The sequence below is a fragment of the Thermobia domestica genome, chromosome 1 (assembly GCF_964235325.1).
Source record: "Thermobia domestica chromosome 1, izTheDome1.hap1.1, whole genome shotgun sequence".
NCBI lineage: Eukaryota > Metazoa > Arthropoda > Insecta > Zygentoma > Lepismatidae > Thermobia > Thermobia domestica.
This window is the reverse complement of record NC_137454.1, coordinates 219925276-219942660: the sequence shown is the minus strand read 5'-3', so window position 1 is coordinate 219942660 and position 17385 is coordinate 219925276. Positions and strand designations below refer to the sequence as shown.

The 17385-nt window shown below is 34.5% G+C and overlaps 1 protein-coding gene across 4 annotated transcripts in view; it reads right to left on the bottom strand.

Moving 5' to 3' along the window:
* Positions 1–8331: 8331 nt before the first annotated feature.
* Positions 8332–17385, bottom strand: part of slo (calcium-activated potassium channel slo) — a 503706-nt gene continuing 494652 nt past the window's right edge. For all 4 annotated transcript variants that reach the window (XM_081770216.1, XM_081770217.1, XM_081770212.1 and 1 more), the window contains 3 exons: positions 16899–17054; positions 14980–15073; positions 8332–11659 (listed from right to left, as the gene is read on the bottom strand). In XM_081770216.1, the coding sequence (XP_081626342.1) occupies positions 11579–11659; positions 14980–15073; positions 16899–17054 (331 nt within the window). In that variant the 3' untranslated portion in view covers positions 8332–11578. The remainder of the gene's footprint in view (positions 11660–14979; positions 15074–16898; positions 17055–17385) is intronic.

The window sequence follows — 17385 nt, the reverse complement described above, 5'->3', positions numbered from 1 at the left end:
CAATGCCACCGCTTCATCGCAATACACTGATTTTGACGTTTCGTGAGCTTTTTGTGACTTTTTTTTTTTTCAGCTTAGAACAAAATTTAATGTTGGCGCACAACAGACACTTTTAACAGGTCCACACTCTTCTGCCTCTGGAAGCCAACTAACATGCCCCAATTCGTTGAAACTCGACACTGTACCAAAGGTTTAGGCTATAGGCTTACTAGTTGAAATGGATACAACACAACAAATGGATCAAAAAGTATATTCACCGTACTTTTTGATCATACCTTGTATATAGACACAAATAATGGATACGACGAATGCACTTCTATTTGTTCAACATGAGCTCCTTTCATAAGCTACAACGAACAAGCGCTAATACGGCTTGAACGGAATACGGAATTATCTTGTTTCCAACTGCACTAGCATAGCAAACTGAGGTACTTCTGGTGCAGAATACTTCATTAATCCTCAACACTAATCTTGTTTCAAGTATACATAGAATATATTCAAACATCAAATGGTGATCTTTACTACGATGTTTATATATGTTATGTTGGATTTTTAGTAAAAGAAAAAAATGATTTTCCATCAAATACAAATCATGTTCCTTCTTCTGCTGCTTGCAGAATAATCATACAGAATATCCATCTACGCTTCGTTTGCACGTGGGATTAAGTGCGAGTGAAGTCCACAAAAGAAGAGAGAAATATCATTCTGTCCAATTCATTTACCACAGTTTTAACACAAAGGCAAGATAAGTGAAAATCATCACTATTATTAGTGCTTCCCAATATACTAATCATTGTTCAAACTGTACTATATTACACTAATAGGTTTTTGTTTTTGAGAATCTTTAAATGCGAGTTCTGACGTCTGGAAAGGACTTAGAAGAAATCTGTTCTGATGCTTGATTTTAGTGTTGACATAATCATGTACCACATGCTCGGCTGCAATAAGGAATGCTTTTTTGCATGGGGGAACAATCTGGAAAATTTTTAGCTGCTTCGCGGAACTTAAATCGTGATAGATTAACAGTGGCGTAGTGTGATTAAAGGAATATAACGATTCTGTTTCGTTATAGCACAAGATGAGTGGACATTTTCTTTCTGACTAAACGTTGTAATTTAATGATGCCATCGTGTAGAACTAGTCTTCAATATAACACATACCAAAAATTTTAGAAAAATATGTTATGGTTACGGAAATACAAAGCTTCAAACAACGTAAAAATGCACTTCTTACGTCACGATAACAGAGACAAGCTGTTCGGTGTGACGTCATATATCGGTTTCACCCTTTGACCCCTGTTGAAAGCTTTAGAGAATGCTTTCATATTGCAGTTTCTTTGGGGGGCATACCCCCCCCAAGTCTTAAGCGTCATAAACATCGGTATGATCATCATCAATGTCGTAACACAGCTGAATTCTGTGCCAAGTTCTCGCAGAGTTTTGCGGAGATACTCCGGAGTCACGAGGGTGAAGGCGTGTTCCACAGCTGCTCGTAATTCCTACATTGTGTAATATCGAGTATTTCTTACTTGTTGCTTTGTGAAACCCCAGAGAGTATTGTTGGCTGAAGCCAGATCGGGACTTCTTGGAGGCCATGCAAAGAGAGCTGGTGAAGATGCACAACCTCTTCCAATCCAACGGCCAGGAAACGTCTGATTCAGTTAATAACTGTTACCAAGGAGAAAACAAATGAATATGGATAGCCATGTTGCCAGACAATGTCAAGCAATGTTACCAAACAACTGTGGGTAAAACCGTCAGAAAACACCAATTAGGGTTACGCCCACTTCCGGACCACCCTGTACAAATCAATTTAGTGGAATAGTGAAAGGAAAGTGACAAAATAGGCAAACTACTTACTGTATATTTAAAAAATAATGTGTTAAGAGCTAATCTCCTAGTTTAAAGTATACTAAAATAATCTGCAAGTTCTATCATTGCACATAATTTAGATAAGGCCTATATATCAGCAAGATTATTTTATTATATTATTAGACCAGAAACATTAGAAATGTAACTATTACAGCAATCTATATTATAAAATTGAAAGTGACTATGTTTGTAACTCCTAATCATTTGAACCGCCCGACCGATCTCGATCAAATTTTTGGCGTAGATACAGTTCTGGCCTGGGAGTGTTTTTAGCTATTCACTTTGACAATAGAACTTAGGGGAGGGAGAGGAGGGAAATTATAAAAATAAATAAAACTTAATAACTTTTGACCCAAACAATCAATCTCGATCAAATTTTCAACGTAGATGAGTTTCGTGCCTGGGGTGTTTTTTGTCATTTCACTTTAACGAAGCAACGTAGGGGAGGGGATGTGTGGGAGATATACTAAAATCAATATAAATGAAAATAAAAGTGACTATGTTCATGAGTTAGTAACTCTTGAACCACCTGATCGTTCTCAATCAAATTTTCTACATAGATGAGGTTCGGGCGTGGAAAGTTTTTTAATATTCTCAATTTGACGGTAGAACCTAGTAGAGGGTGAAGGGAGGGGAAGATTTATATATATAAAAATAAATAAAACTTAACTCTTGAACCACTCAACAGAATTTGATCAAATTTTCAACATAGATGAGGTTCGCGGCTGGAATGTTATTTATATATTCACTTTGATGATAGAACTTAGGGGAGGGGAAAAATAGGGGAGGGGAACTTAGGGGAGGGTATATATATATATATATATATATATATATATATATATATATATATATATATATATATATATATGTGTGTGTGTGTGTGTGTGTGTGTGTGTGTGTGTGTGTGTGTGAGAGAGAGAGAGAGAGAGAGAGAAACTTATGAACCACCGGACCGATCTCGATCAAATTTACAACCTAAATGAAGTTTAAATCTAAGATGGTTTGTGTCATATTACTTCGATGGTGCAACTTAAAGGTGGGGGGAGGCATTTAAAAATGATCGAAAATGACCGATATTAGTGTCGAATTCATAGTTTTCTGTATCGCTGAGGTAAGCAGTGACACTTCTGATGCCGTTTAAATCCAAATTCTTTGGGGAGGAGGAGTGGGAGATATATAAAAATGATCGAAATTACGAATATCAGTGGAATTCATAATTTCAGGATCGCTGAGATGAACAATGACACTTCTGATGTCGTGCCCCGCAATATGGGGAGAGAAGGGCGTTATATAAAATCATCGAAAATGACCGATATCGAAGAACGCTTTAGTAATAGTAAAAAGTTATTTACTAACGGAGCATATTACTGTTTTTTTTTTTTTCTTAATTTAACCCAGTGAAGCGGGTAATTGATGCTAGTTCAATATAAAAATAAATCACTCGAAGATATTATAGCCACTATATTATAGCTACAAATATAGGTTTTCTTTACTTTGAAAATTTGGCTTCCAGCACTTTGAAAGTGGATGTTCTACTGGCGACTATACATTTCTTCCACTCTTAATGTACACATTGAAAATTTGTCGGTATATATATTATAAATGAAGTGAATCTCCATACTATTATACAACGGCTACAAATATAGCACTGTTTGCAATAAAATTGTCCTAATACCTTTAAAAAAATTCGTATCCCACTACATCCTTCATATTGTTTCTACCATGTACTGTACATAATAGCAATTAGTCACCACACACCATTGCTACAACTGTTCTTATCTTAATAGTATAATAATCGTATTGTATAGCGTCTTTATTGGTTCATTTCTCAAGGAAAAACACTTTCGTGGTCACTGCGGTAGTTTGGAGCTGAAGAAGGCTATATGAACAGAAGCAGACAGGTGGTTAGGCTGCCGAAAGAGCATCATGAACAAAAAAAAAAAAAAAAAAAAAAAAAAAAAAAAGCAATGTTCGAAATTTTTTCTTCTGACTTTGGCGCCGGTTCTCAAAACTAGTAATAGAAATACAATTTAATACATGGGCCTACACAGTTTGGATTTAAATTATCTAGGTGCCAGACTCTTATATCTAATACATACATGAACTAGACACAAAGTGATCATCTTATAGCGATTATTATTCAATACTTCCTTAACTCCCAGTAAATTATATTGTAATGATTTTGGTAGAGTCAATAATGGTCCTAGATTTGTCCCTTCACCAATTTTATTATAAAATTTGATAAATAAAAAACGTCTTTGATTACAAAGAGAATAATGCTGTTTCCTCGTTAATGTCCAAGTATAGGAGTATAGGTGTTTTGCACGGTGCCCCTTCTCTCAAAGTAGTCTCCAAGGCACCTGCCGGTTCGGTGAGTTTGGAAGGATAGCCCCCTCAGCTCAAGGCAGCTTCGCAAGACTTTGTTGTTGAGAGGATCCCTAGTCCAGTGCGACCTCGGGAAGGATGGGTGTACCCCTAGTCCAGTGCGACCTCAGGGTGGTGCAGGTGATTTGATCAGTTGGACGACTGATGCTGGGTCCCTCTGTGTTCCCTCTGTGTTCCTCCTTTTATTTGTCCTCTTCGGGTCCTTCCATGAGGTCCGTCTGCTTTCGGCGTTCCTCGGTGTCCTTCCGCGTTGGCTTGCTGTCTGCTATGTTGTTTATAAATAATAGCACGTGTTGAGTTGACACGTGCGTCTGTTGTGATGTGAGGATCCTTGCAATATCAAATCAAAAAATCAGATACAAATATATGTTGGTGTAAAAAAACATAGGTTCAATAGATATCTTTTTTGCATGTGAGAAAGTTTTAAAAGGCATATCATATATGTTGGGGAAAAATGTTTCGACATCTAGGATATGAACCTTTTTCAGCTAAAATTTCTACCTATGACTCACTGGAATTTAATACTTATAATCATTGAATTCATACAGATGAATTACATCCATATTATATATATAAATATATATATAAATCAGATGAGGTATCTAGCGAAAGTACACATGAATACAGTTTATGAGAATTCAATTTATTATATATACACAACCATGAAAACCTTCATAAGCACAATAATTAGATATAACTCAGAGATGCCAAAATAAAAGAGGAGATAAACGGAACTTCTTTCAAGGACTTTTTTTTGACACAAGGAACTACAGGATTATATCATGTAATATCATATGAAGTGTCTTATAACAATTCCATCCTATATATATATATATATATAAAGTGCAATAGAGGCTGTCTCCTAATAATAATATAAAATCCGACAAATGGTTGAAGATGGAGAGGAAGACTCGTATTTCCAATTGCTACGGCTATTTGGTGCCCGGGATTTTTCGAGCCTGAACAAGAGAAACGTTAGCAAAAATTCATTATGTATTGCATGTGTTATTACTTTGAAATCTCAACAAGATAATGCAGATCCACATTCTGTTAAATCCAGTAGAGAAAATATGGGGTTGGAAGACTGCCTTCCCACTCCACAGTCGCAACAGTGAACTCTTCGACCACCATTTGTTCGGTTTAGTCAAGTACCAGTTGGAGGCGAAGGATGACAGATGCAAGACCATGGAGTGCGTCAGTGTCTGTAAGGACTTGGAAAGGAGTTCTACCGCAATGGTATTTTCAAGCCTCCAGAAAGAGTAGTAGTGCGTTCAGAAAATTGGAGACTTCGTTGAAACTTTTAAAACGAAGTCTGTAGGTTAATATGTTTTTCTTCAATAAAACCAAAATTTTTTTCATAAAAAAAATCATTACTTTCAATATGACCTTCGCACATGACTTCAATACATCCAAAAATTTCGAAGGTGTGGTGAACTGCGAGAAAATATTCAAGTTCCTCTTTTTCCCTTAGGGATCGAATTTCGAAAAACCTTGTCTTATCTACAGCCTAGGTTAAGGGAAAATGTAAAAAGTTTAAAAATTTATAAACAGTGAGAAAGTATTCGATCCCTTTCTTCCTCTTAGATATCGAATTTTACAAAATCACATCTTATTTAATCCTAGAGTAAGGAGCACATTTGTATGAAATTGAAAGTTGCTACTCTTAAAAGTTTCGGAGATCTGTTGATGAGTGAGATTTACTGACCCATAGATGTACACGAAGAAAAGTCAGTAAGTTAGTTTAACAGAAAATAAATAAGAATTACTTACATGGTAACTAGTTTTATCTTTCACATAACCTCTATCTAGATTGAGACGCTTACCTCACTTATATATGACCTGCAGACCTCCTGTTCCAGTTCTGCACTATCCACAAAACGCTTCAGGGGACCAAACACGTGAACTGTGCGATGCTGTTGAAGGAGTTGCTACTGGAATTCCTCAAGACGGTCCTAGGTTGCTCGAGCCACATGAGGCTTGGCATTGTCGTAATGGAACAACGCTTCTCGATTTAGTAGTGTCGGACACTTTCGGTGAATAGCAGTCTAAACTTGCAACATAACATTACAGTAAGATGCAGCAGTCAAGTCTTTACTTGTCTCTGGAAATGGACAAGCAGCAACCCTGTCAATTTGAGAACACGGCAAGCATAAGTTTCCCAACGGAGGGAATAACCTTGAATTTCTTTTCAAGATGACAATGATGCGTCCATGTTTAATCGCTGTATCGATCCTGTTAAGATATCTTCTCGGCGTACTGACAGAGATGTTTCAGGAATGAAATGCTTTTGTGTTGTTCAGTCTGAGTACCCACTCCGCGTCTATGCCAGCTAGGCTACAGGAGACGGTGATGATAAGAAATGAAGGAAATGGTGGAGTGAAGAAAGTGGAAGGAAACGGGAGAAAACCCACGCACACGGTGTTTGTCCACAAAGTTCACTTGGCGCGAGTTAGGATCGAATCAAGGACCCCATGTACCAGAGGTCAGCGCTCTACCACTGAGCCACCGCGGGCCACTGTCAACACTGAATTTCAGATGCAGTGTGGTCAATCGATACACACCTGTCCTCACGAACTATATCCTCTACCCGCCACGGTGTTTCTTCTAGTGCAATCTTCTCTGGCCATCCAAATCGTTGTTCACTACACTTTACATATCCTGTGGAGAATTTTGCGACCCAGTTCTGTACTCCTTGCCACAACAAACAGTTCTTTCCAAACATGGGTAAAATTTCGTTGGATTTCCTTGGCAGGAAAACCTTTCGACCGGAAACAACGTTCTATAGTCCGCTGCTTCTCTACGCACATTCTTCCAACACGATAATCATTTCTACACTGCTTTGTCTTGTCTTCAATGCTCGGAGATGTTGCTTAAAGCCTCAGTCCGAACTAGGATGATGATGCACGTAGTGAAAAAATAAGAAAATACTATTTTATATTTTTCACAGTAATTTGTGACTTATTTACTGAATTTTCTACGTTATATGCAACTAGAGTAAGGGTCAATGATAGTCCATGCGTTTCCAATACTTCCCAATGCTTGTGAATTCGACAATAACTTTAATGTTTATTATGAAAGAAATAGCAGCGTATTTGATGTCATCGAATAATTAAGTACGCGTATATGTTGGCAGGATAATCATAACGTAATATAAAAATTGGTACTTACGTTTGTTAATAATATTTATATTATCACTAGTTTTATTATAAGTTTTCTATTGTTTATAAATAGAATGTAGCTTTACAGAAGTTAACTATTAAACCATTTAGATGATACAATAAAGAAATGAACACCACTGACAATTGCTGGACGAATAGAAGTTGAAAAATAATCATGGAAAGCGTAGAAAATAATTACTGCCACTAAATAAACAATTAGAAGTCCTCTCGAGCTTTGTTAATTCAATGCGCTAGAAATATTTTGCCTTCCAAAATAATTTAACAAATACGTAATACAAGAGCTGCTCAAATAAGAAAAAACACAGATATGTCTAATAGTTGTGCTACTTGAAATTTTAGTAATCTTGTTAAAGAAAATGGATGAAAATTCTGAAATAGTGCGTGGTACATATTTATAACTTTGAAGAAACAATCTCTCTATATAAATCAAGTGAATTGGAACAATTTTGTTTTTGTGTAATGCGTTGCAGACGTTGTCATATCAAATCCTTTCAGTAAAGTTTGTATGAGTTAATTTTAAAACACTGTATTAATGACTTAATTTTCAGGTTTTCAGGAGCCCGACGAAAGCATAGTAAAGGCTAAAAATCAGTTCTCGAAAGCTACAGAAAGGATAACGCAAGTATAAAGTTTTATCTGAGTAACACGAAATAGTTGTGTTTTAATCAAAAAAGTTTCAGTATGCGCTGGCACCTGTGTCAATGTCTTCTATGAGTATTTTACAAAGTAAGACTGTACATTTGAGTTACTCGTCATACATCCTAGCTATATGTATCCTTCAGCATGATTATACTGCAAGGACTTGATATATCTCTAGTTAACTATGCGATTGTGTTTTTAGTTTGGGCAGCCCTTGTTCAGGAAAGGTTGGGTAACAGGAAATAAAACTTCAAACATAAATGTGCTTGTGATCTATTGCTGTCAGTTCCAAGGTAACAATATTCCCTCTAGCATATCTAACAGTATTTAGACTCCCCAACTTTGCAAGCTACAACCTTAACGGCTGTATTGCATGGGAAAAAAAAGAGGGCACGAGCGAGCAGGTACGTCACAAGTTCTGTGTGGCCCACCACAGCAACAGCCCAAGGCTTTAGTGATTTTTTTAAGTGAAAAATATGAATTTATTCTTGGCTCTATTTATAAGGATTTTTTCTTATTTATTTTGTTTTAAAAGGCTGAAGCAGGTCACATTACAATATATTTTTAAAAAAATTAAAAAAACACCATCATCAATGAATGAAATAACTTCTGAATTCTTGAGAAATGATCACACTTCAACTGTCTTTCTTCTTTTTTTTTTTAAATATAATCTGTAAAAGTGATAATGAACCATTTTCATGCAAGAAAGGGACAAAAAGTTTAGTGTTTTTTCTTCTTTTTTAAAAGGACATCAATGATGAACTGTAAAACTTGTTAATCTAGACCATACATAAATATGGTCATTTACAAATGAGCTTGACAAAAATATACAAATAATTAATGTGAAAATGAGTGATATTTCTTTTTCTGTTCGGAAAAAAACAAGACACACAAGTTACGGTGCACAGCACCAAAAAAATCCTACAGATTTCAGAGTGGTGCTCTTGTGTTGAATAGGAAACTGTCCTTCCGTATGTTGTGTTATCAGTCACACCACTATCACATGCCTTATAGGCTCTATATTTATATATATATATATATGTACACTTGTCTTCGACAATAAAAAAAATACAGTTCTTATCCGCGTTAAGGCTTTGTCTAATTTTTTTATCTAGTCTCTCGAAGTCAAGGCAAGAGACTCAGCGCCAAGACTACTAATTTTTTCTTTTTTTTTTTTTTAAATTCAGGTGGGCCATAACACGCCCAATGTGCACAGCAATTAGGGGTATACACATGAACGTGAATAACCACCTTTTTATTATTATTATTATACTTTTAGCTTAAAACACATCGCAGGACTCATATTAGCCTTTAAAAAGGAGATTTGTATTTTTTTTCAGTTTATGGTATAAAGCAAAATTTGCTAAAACAGTACAGGCTGCAACAAACTCCCTGCATCAATCAAAGCGATATCACAGTAAAGTTACAACATCAATAATTTTTTTAACAAGATGTGGAATTCATCCGGATTGCAAAAAACGGTTTAACAGTAATATACAGTGACTTCATCCACAATTAAAAGCACCAAGTCTTTTCTTTTCATATATATATATATATATGAATGTATATATATATATAATATAGTTTTTAATTTTCTTTTTCTTTTCTTTTTTCTTTTTCTTTTTTTTTTTACGTATCACACAAACATACAAAGAGTTTGAGGTACAAGCACAAGTGTAGAGGACGCATCTGAAGAATCTATACACTTTGATTTATATTTCTGTCTTCTGAACTTTCGATGCTCTTTTGTGGGTTTAAATTGCATAACCTTTGTAGTAGTAATAATAAGAGTCCGTCGTTTAGTCTTCAGCAGTGCTTCCTCTTCACTAGCTGATCACTTGTCGACTTCTGCCCAATATTCTCTTGAACAACTGTTGCTTGCACAAGTCACAATATGAGCTACTGGGCAGGGTATGTAAAGAAACTTGTGCAAAGAGTGTTACACTAAAAACACAGTTTGTGCCACACCCCTTGACTATGTAACATTGGCACCTTAGCGATGCCTGCAAGGGCACCCAATAAAGTTATATCTACATATATTGTATATACTGTATATATATATATGTATTTGTTTCTGCGTTATGTACGTAAAGCATGGTTTGGATGAGTGCCCTCGTAACCACACCATGCATAGATGATAAAGAACGTCACCTATCTGTAGCAACCCTCACTGGGACTGGATTACAATGTTGTCATTTACTAAAAAAAGGAAAAAAAATATACAAATCCAGCCCACAGGCCCCTACTCCTGTCTCCTTTATTTAAGAACCTGGAAGCTACTGGTATATATGTAAAGCAAAAAAAATAATTTTAGAATATTTGAAGCTCTGACCAAAACTTATCGTGGAACCAAGCAAAGGAAAGCGATCTAAAGGTCTTTCTTGTTGGTGTAAGGTTGTATGTGTGTAAATGTTTTTTTCAGATTCATTTACGCTGGACGATAGATGAGTCACATCTACGTCCTGAGCTCAACAAATCTGAAGTGAATTGTTAATAATTGAAAATAAAATAAAAATGAAACTAGAATACAAAGGAAATTAAAAAAGAATAAATATATTTGTATTGGTAATAGTGGGAAGGTGGTTGGTTTAGGCGTGGCTTTGTAAAACAGTATTTTTAATCCTTCCCTACCAATGAGAAAGACAAAAGGACACCCTCTCTAGAAACAGTTTACTGTTACAGTGCAAGAAAAATATGCACTTCTTTATAACGATTAAAAGAATTATATGTATAACATTTCATTTATATATATATATATATGTATATACAAGATCTTTGTTAAAATAATGTGTGCGTCGTATCTACATCATTAGTAAAAATAAAATAACTTTGATAGAATATGTATATATATATAATATATATGTATATAGAAAATTCATTATAGCTCAGGTTGTTTTGAATATCATTTAAAGCAGTAGCATGTAAAAATTCACATTAGTATATGACAATAAGCAATATCAATTTACTAGTTTTGAATTCGTATAGTTTCTTAGTTTTATACTTTGGCAATAGTAATTATTTGTTATATGTACAATGAAAATTACGAGGTTGAGTTTGTATCATACGAATGTTTTGTACATAAATATTGTATGTATGAATAGATTGCGCATGAATGCATGCGGTAGAGAAGGTATATGATGAAGGTTTGTGGTGTAATGTAAATGCTGGAAAGGAGGAGGAGAAGGAATTATCAAAAGAAGACGAACAAAAATTATAAAATAATAATGTGCATAACTGTGGAAAAAAGAAAATGACCTCTTGTTTTTTCTTTTGCAACTAGCAGATGCAGCTTCGAGTGTTAAGCCAAATCTGCATTCTACAACTCTATAGTAAGAATAGCGCTTTAAAAAACATTACGAGCAGTCAACTTCCCATTAAAATTTGGTAATTTGTATTTGCGTTCTTACGAAGATTTAGCGCTGTTCTTACACAGAGTTGCCATCTCTCCCAGCCAATTTAAATATAGGAGTAGGGGCCATCAGTGAGGGCGCTACAGAGCAGGAGTCAGGAATTGTCGTCCTTGCCCCTTGCACCTCTGTTCGGTTTATATTCAAGTCCAGGATCAAATTGCATCAACACGAACACCTGTGGAAAAAAGTAAAAGTTGTAATTAGTTGCTCTAAGGTAATTTATTAAATTCAGGGTTGCCACAAATCTAGAAATTCGGGAAAAGCCCTCGTCTCATGTATAATTTAATTATAAACTCTATTTCGTCCACACTTAGAAAAGCGAAGCTCCAGCGGATTATTTATATTTTCTGGGTATTGGTACTTTTAGAACAATTTTAACCATTCCAAAACTTTGCTGTATGCCAATGACATCAAAGTTTTAGAATTATTAATAATATTGAGCACAATATTACGTTAAGCAGAAATATTATTTAGTGTAAATGTAATGGTATCAATTGTATAAAACAAAGTGTTTTACTTATAGTAACAAACCACAGTATTATGTCAATCAATACGAAATACAAGGTAATATATAGCAAAAAGTTTACACGATAAGGGATTTAGGTGTAATATTTGTCTTTGCGGTTTAGTGGTCCCATACAGAACATATATAAGAAAATAACTAGGTGCGTCCTTAAACAATAGCCTGTCATCTGTCAATCAGACACGTACATACATTTATATAACCTGCTGGTAAAATCAAAATTAGAATACGGGCCGGTAATTTGGAACAGCCCAACACAGACACTTACAAATAGTATTGAAATGATGCAAAAATGTTTTATTAGAATAGTATGTTTTAAGTTGGGATTCTATTACTATAGTAATACATCAGACAGCTGCAGAACATATATGAAACTAGAACCACTGGTGGACACGAGGAAATTGATTAACTATATATTTGTAGAAAAGATACTTGATTATCGCTGTAGTTCAGAATATATATATATATATATATTTTAAATGTGAGTCTGAAAGTTCCAATGTATTGTACAAGGGCTAAACTTTTATTTCAACCTAGTGACAGGAAACATTTTAATATCACGACTTTTAACAAACTACAAAGATTTCACATATTAGTACCAAATTTTTTTCATAATTTATTATGTATTCTAGTAGTTATTTTATTAATTTTTGAGTAGTTCTAATTTTAGAAATAGTTATCCTAGTAGTTTTAATTTTTGAGGTTTTGATGTTTTAGGAATTAGCGTAGACTATATGTTAAAGTGAACTTTTATATTCATTCATTTATTATTTTTACTATTATTATCATCATTTACATTGTAGCGTTAAATAATATCATTGAACTATGATAGGAAGTGCTGTATTTGCTGTACTTATTTTTCCAGCTGTTCTCAGCACATTAATAAAGATTATTATTATTATTATTATTATTATTATTATTATTGCAAAATCTGTACAATAAAGCACGATTTTCAAATTTTTAGGGGCATCTATTGGTGAAAATAGAAAATCTGAGGTGTTTCTATCGTATACGACACAAGAGAGGCTAAACTCCGAAATTCGTTAATGCCTGTGTTGTTGTATCAGGGTGTCTATCGGTCACGAAAGTCACGAATGTCAGGAAAAAGTCACGAAATCAGAAAACGGTCAAGAAAGTCACGAAAAAGTCACGAAATTTAGCTTTTGGGTCACGATTTTTTTTTTTAACTGTACAAATGTAAGTACAGATTGGAAAATTTCGTTCTATAAACGTCAAAATTCACCACCAAAAATGTTTATGGTCGGCTTTAAACGCTACCAAATCGCAAGCAAAGTACGTTCCTATCGCATGGATGAAAATTCGGCCTAATTCGCACCCAAATTTGCTCTTGAAAATGTTAGAAAATTCTATGATTTGGTGAAGAAAAGGTCACGAAAAAGTCACGAAATTAAATTTTGGAATTTTAGTAGACACCCTGTGTATGATGTACGATACAAGAGAGGCGAAGCTTCAAAATGCGTTAATGCATGTGTTGTATACGAGTTCATATTTTATAACAAATTAATGGTAGACTTCAGATTAATTCAAGTGAACGATTGTTGTCGGGCTTGTCGTTTTATCAATTAGGTAACGATAAATATCGATCTTTAGTTATTTCCAATGATTTGAAACATGGATAAATTTATTTACAAAATATTGTAGCAACCCTGAAAGTGCAAATTAAATAAATGTGAGTTTAAGTTAAGTACACTAATTATCTCCTTACTGTAAAGTGAAGAACTCAGAAACTTTATTTCATGGTCTTCATAGAAAGTAACAAGAATTTAAAATGGTGTCATATGCATATTTCTATACTCGGATCAAAATGAGGAACGAATTGACATTTGGAGGAGCGTGTTTCCCTGTAGCCACGCCGTGAGTATTCCACTGAGGCGTCCGCTGTACTTCCTCCATTTCGGTTGACAAACACTTCTGAACATCTATTACAGGGCGGCAACATTGTACAGTTGTTGTTCGTTTCTGCAGAAACCTTCCACTATAGCTACCACCTCTACGTTTATGACTAGCTCTTCTCTCGGTGACCTTAATTACCTCGTGACGTAGCTTTCATTCTCACGGCGTTTGAACTGTGGATTCGTTTCTAAGTTTGATCCGAATGTAGTAGGAACTACACTCACTGTAAAAGCTAATACAAAATGGAATTAACGTTAGGTAACGTTCGGACTATTTAATGAGTCTCTGGATAGCACATTACAGTAATTCTTACCTGTTCTTTATATGTAAATATAGTATATTACTATTGTTAGTTTTTATTTTATTTATTTATTTATTTATTTATTTTCCTGTAGGACTTCTAGTTGATCAGATCAAGGCTATTTGAAGGAGCAAGAAGTATGAATATACTGTTCTGATATTTGTATATGAAACCAAATATAGAACCAACCGATAACGACACTTACTATGTTGATTCTATGTTAACGTACAGTGGATCGACAGGATACTTTGAAATAAATGGTATCCATGTGCTAATCTAGATTCGGTACAATTCCAGTTAAATATATATTTTTGAAAATTATGGTAATTGCGACTGTTATGATTCCGAATGATTAGCTCATGTTCTTTTATTCATGTGGTTTCGAGGTTCAATTTTTAATGGCAGCACAGAACTGTTGGTGTTGACTCAACATTGGCAAGGTATTGAGTTACGAGGTAGCAAACCCTGTCTTGAAAACAAGAAATAATGACGTTGAAACCTGATGCGATAGCTACACATGACCCAACTGAATGGCACCCTTCGAGGTTTGTAGCACCACAAAATGTATATTTCTTGTTATCCAGATGTGTCTCTAATAATAAATTGAGCCATAACATTGCACTAAGCATTAAAGTAGTTCTAATAGTGAAGAAATTTGCACAAGTTGGAAGTATTTATCCACAATATATATTTCATCATATTAAGAATTTAGTTTCTTGGTTTTTAATTTTACACTGATGGAAATCAAAAGACTTACCTGATCTGTCGGCAAAAGCGAGAAATCGTCTGGCGGATTTGTGATAACGTAACGTTTTGACGAGGCATCACAAGATGAACTTGTATCTCTAAACCTGAAACAGAACACATTCATTTGTTTAACTGGTATTTATGAATTTATTTTTTTCCCTATATTTAAATATACTAGTTAACAATGGACAACTTAATATGATATCCGGTATAGCTTACGCTTAAATACTATTGAGAGATCGAAATTTGCAACAACAAAGATACTTTAATGACTAGTAGCTTTTACTAGTTGTCTAGCAAGCGAAAAGCTATTAACTTTGGAATCAGTAATACGTAAATGTATCGCGTAAATGAATTATATTCATTAAATAAAGCATTTCTTTGTCTATATGGCTGCGATTCTCAGGAAGTACTTCATATCACATTAATTTAAAAAGTGTAAGCTTTTAAGTTTCAAGAGAGCTCTTGAAAGTGGAATTTCCAGTTCCGACGTTTATTTGCATATACATGCCAAGAGAGCAGTGCATGAGAGAGTGGCTCTCAAACAATAAGTTTTGGCAACCAGAAGACAGATGGAGATTTAACACACGGTCCACAATAACTGATAGAAGTCTTTACTTTAATCGGACAGTGGGACCTAGGCTGTGGCATCTATTCCCTATATTTTATTTACCTATCTTTGGTTGTTAGGCCAGAGGAAAGGTGCCGTGGAAATCCGAAACCTTGTACTGATGCCAAAAGATGTAGAATGCTGAGTATATATTTCATGTAATTGAAATCCTTCGTAGTCTTTCATATATAGATAGATAGATATAGATATAGATATAGATATAGATATAGATATAGATATAGATATATTTTATCAAGATAGTATCTTCTTTAATTACTTTCTGACAACAGCATTCAACAACACACTAGTCGATACAGTTCGGACAAAGCTCTACGCCAATCCTCAGTACGGAAACAAAATATGTTAACAAAAATGACCATAGATTTTTTTTTTTTTGACTGAAATATATCTAGTAGTGTGTTGTTAGAAAATTACTAATTTAATATACTATTTTGTAGTCTCAGAATATCTGATAAGCATGGTTTGATAAAATATGAATATCTTAATTAGACAACTATAATTTACATAATAGAAGCAAACCCAATGGTTGATAACGTAAAAATACCTAATATAAGTTTTATCTGTCATGGTCTATTAAATAATCCGGATCTAATATCTTTAGACAGTGCTAAATTGCAAATTTCCACTTCACAATTCATTGTGCACTCTTTTAAAAAATCTTATTTTCTACTTCGTGGATAAGACTGCCGAATTCAGCTGAAATAGTATGTAATTCCTATAAACAGAGGGTGTAATTAAAATTGCTTTCTATTATTTTACGTTCTCAGTTCACGTAATACGGACAAATGTAAATTTAAAAGATACAAGATCAATGTAGATACTTAAAAACGATAACTAAAAGTTTTAAATGATAGGGAAGCACTACACTTGGATAGATTTTCAAACAAAGTTATTGATTATTTCTGCCTTACTTTGTAGAAGGCTATTCATAACTTCTCAACTATCCAACTTCAGAAACATTTGTACTTTCAGTATAAAATTTCATTGTGTGTGTCTTTCTTTTTCTTGGTTTAAAGATGAAAAACATCAAATGTTAAGTAAAGGGAATTAAATGAAATCTTAAGTTAAACATAGACGGATGTTAAATGTAGATGAATTATGATGAAAATGTTAATGAAATAAAGATAATGCAAGGAAACAGCTCTCCGAGAAAACAACGTCGTCTACCACAAACTCTCATGGGTTGAGATCGAACCAGCAATATCTAGATGTGAATCTCTACTTCTGGGACATGTCCTACTAAAAGTTGTACATGTTTGATTTCAACATTATTACTAAACAAGAAGGTGTTACAGTACCTATACAGTCCTATGCATAGCATTCCGTAGGATTTGAGCGCTGCTACAAAAAGATCACCATATTTTCCAGCTTCACCGTACTGTGCTAGTGGACCGTCGTACAAGGAAATCTGTCCAACTCTACATCTATCTCTATTGGCTAAGCTCTCTGGCGTACTGAAAGAAAGAGAAGAAATTATAAACTTCGTGCCTTCACAGAAAATAAATGTCGCATTATAAGCAAGTCTAATTGTGGTTTTAGGTAGAGTACTGTACACTATGAATATAGTCATATATTGCAATGTTTAATCATGGGACCGAAGCTTTTCTTTACTCGAATTAGGCGTTCGTTTATTCGGATTCTCCTCCGAGATCCTTGAACCGCTCTTAACCAAATTTGACATTGTAATTCGAGAGCACGCGCTGAATGTGGTAAGAGGTCGCATGTTCCAATCGGAAGGATTAATAACCGAAAAACTGGATCCTCGAGGTGCTTAAACCATTCTCC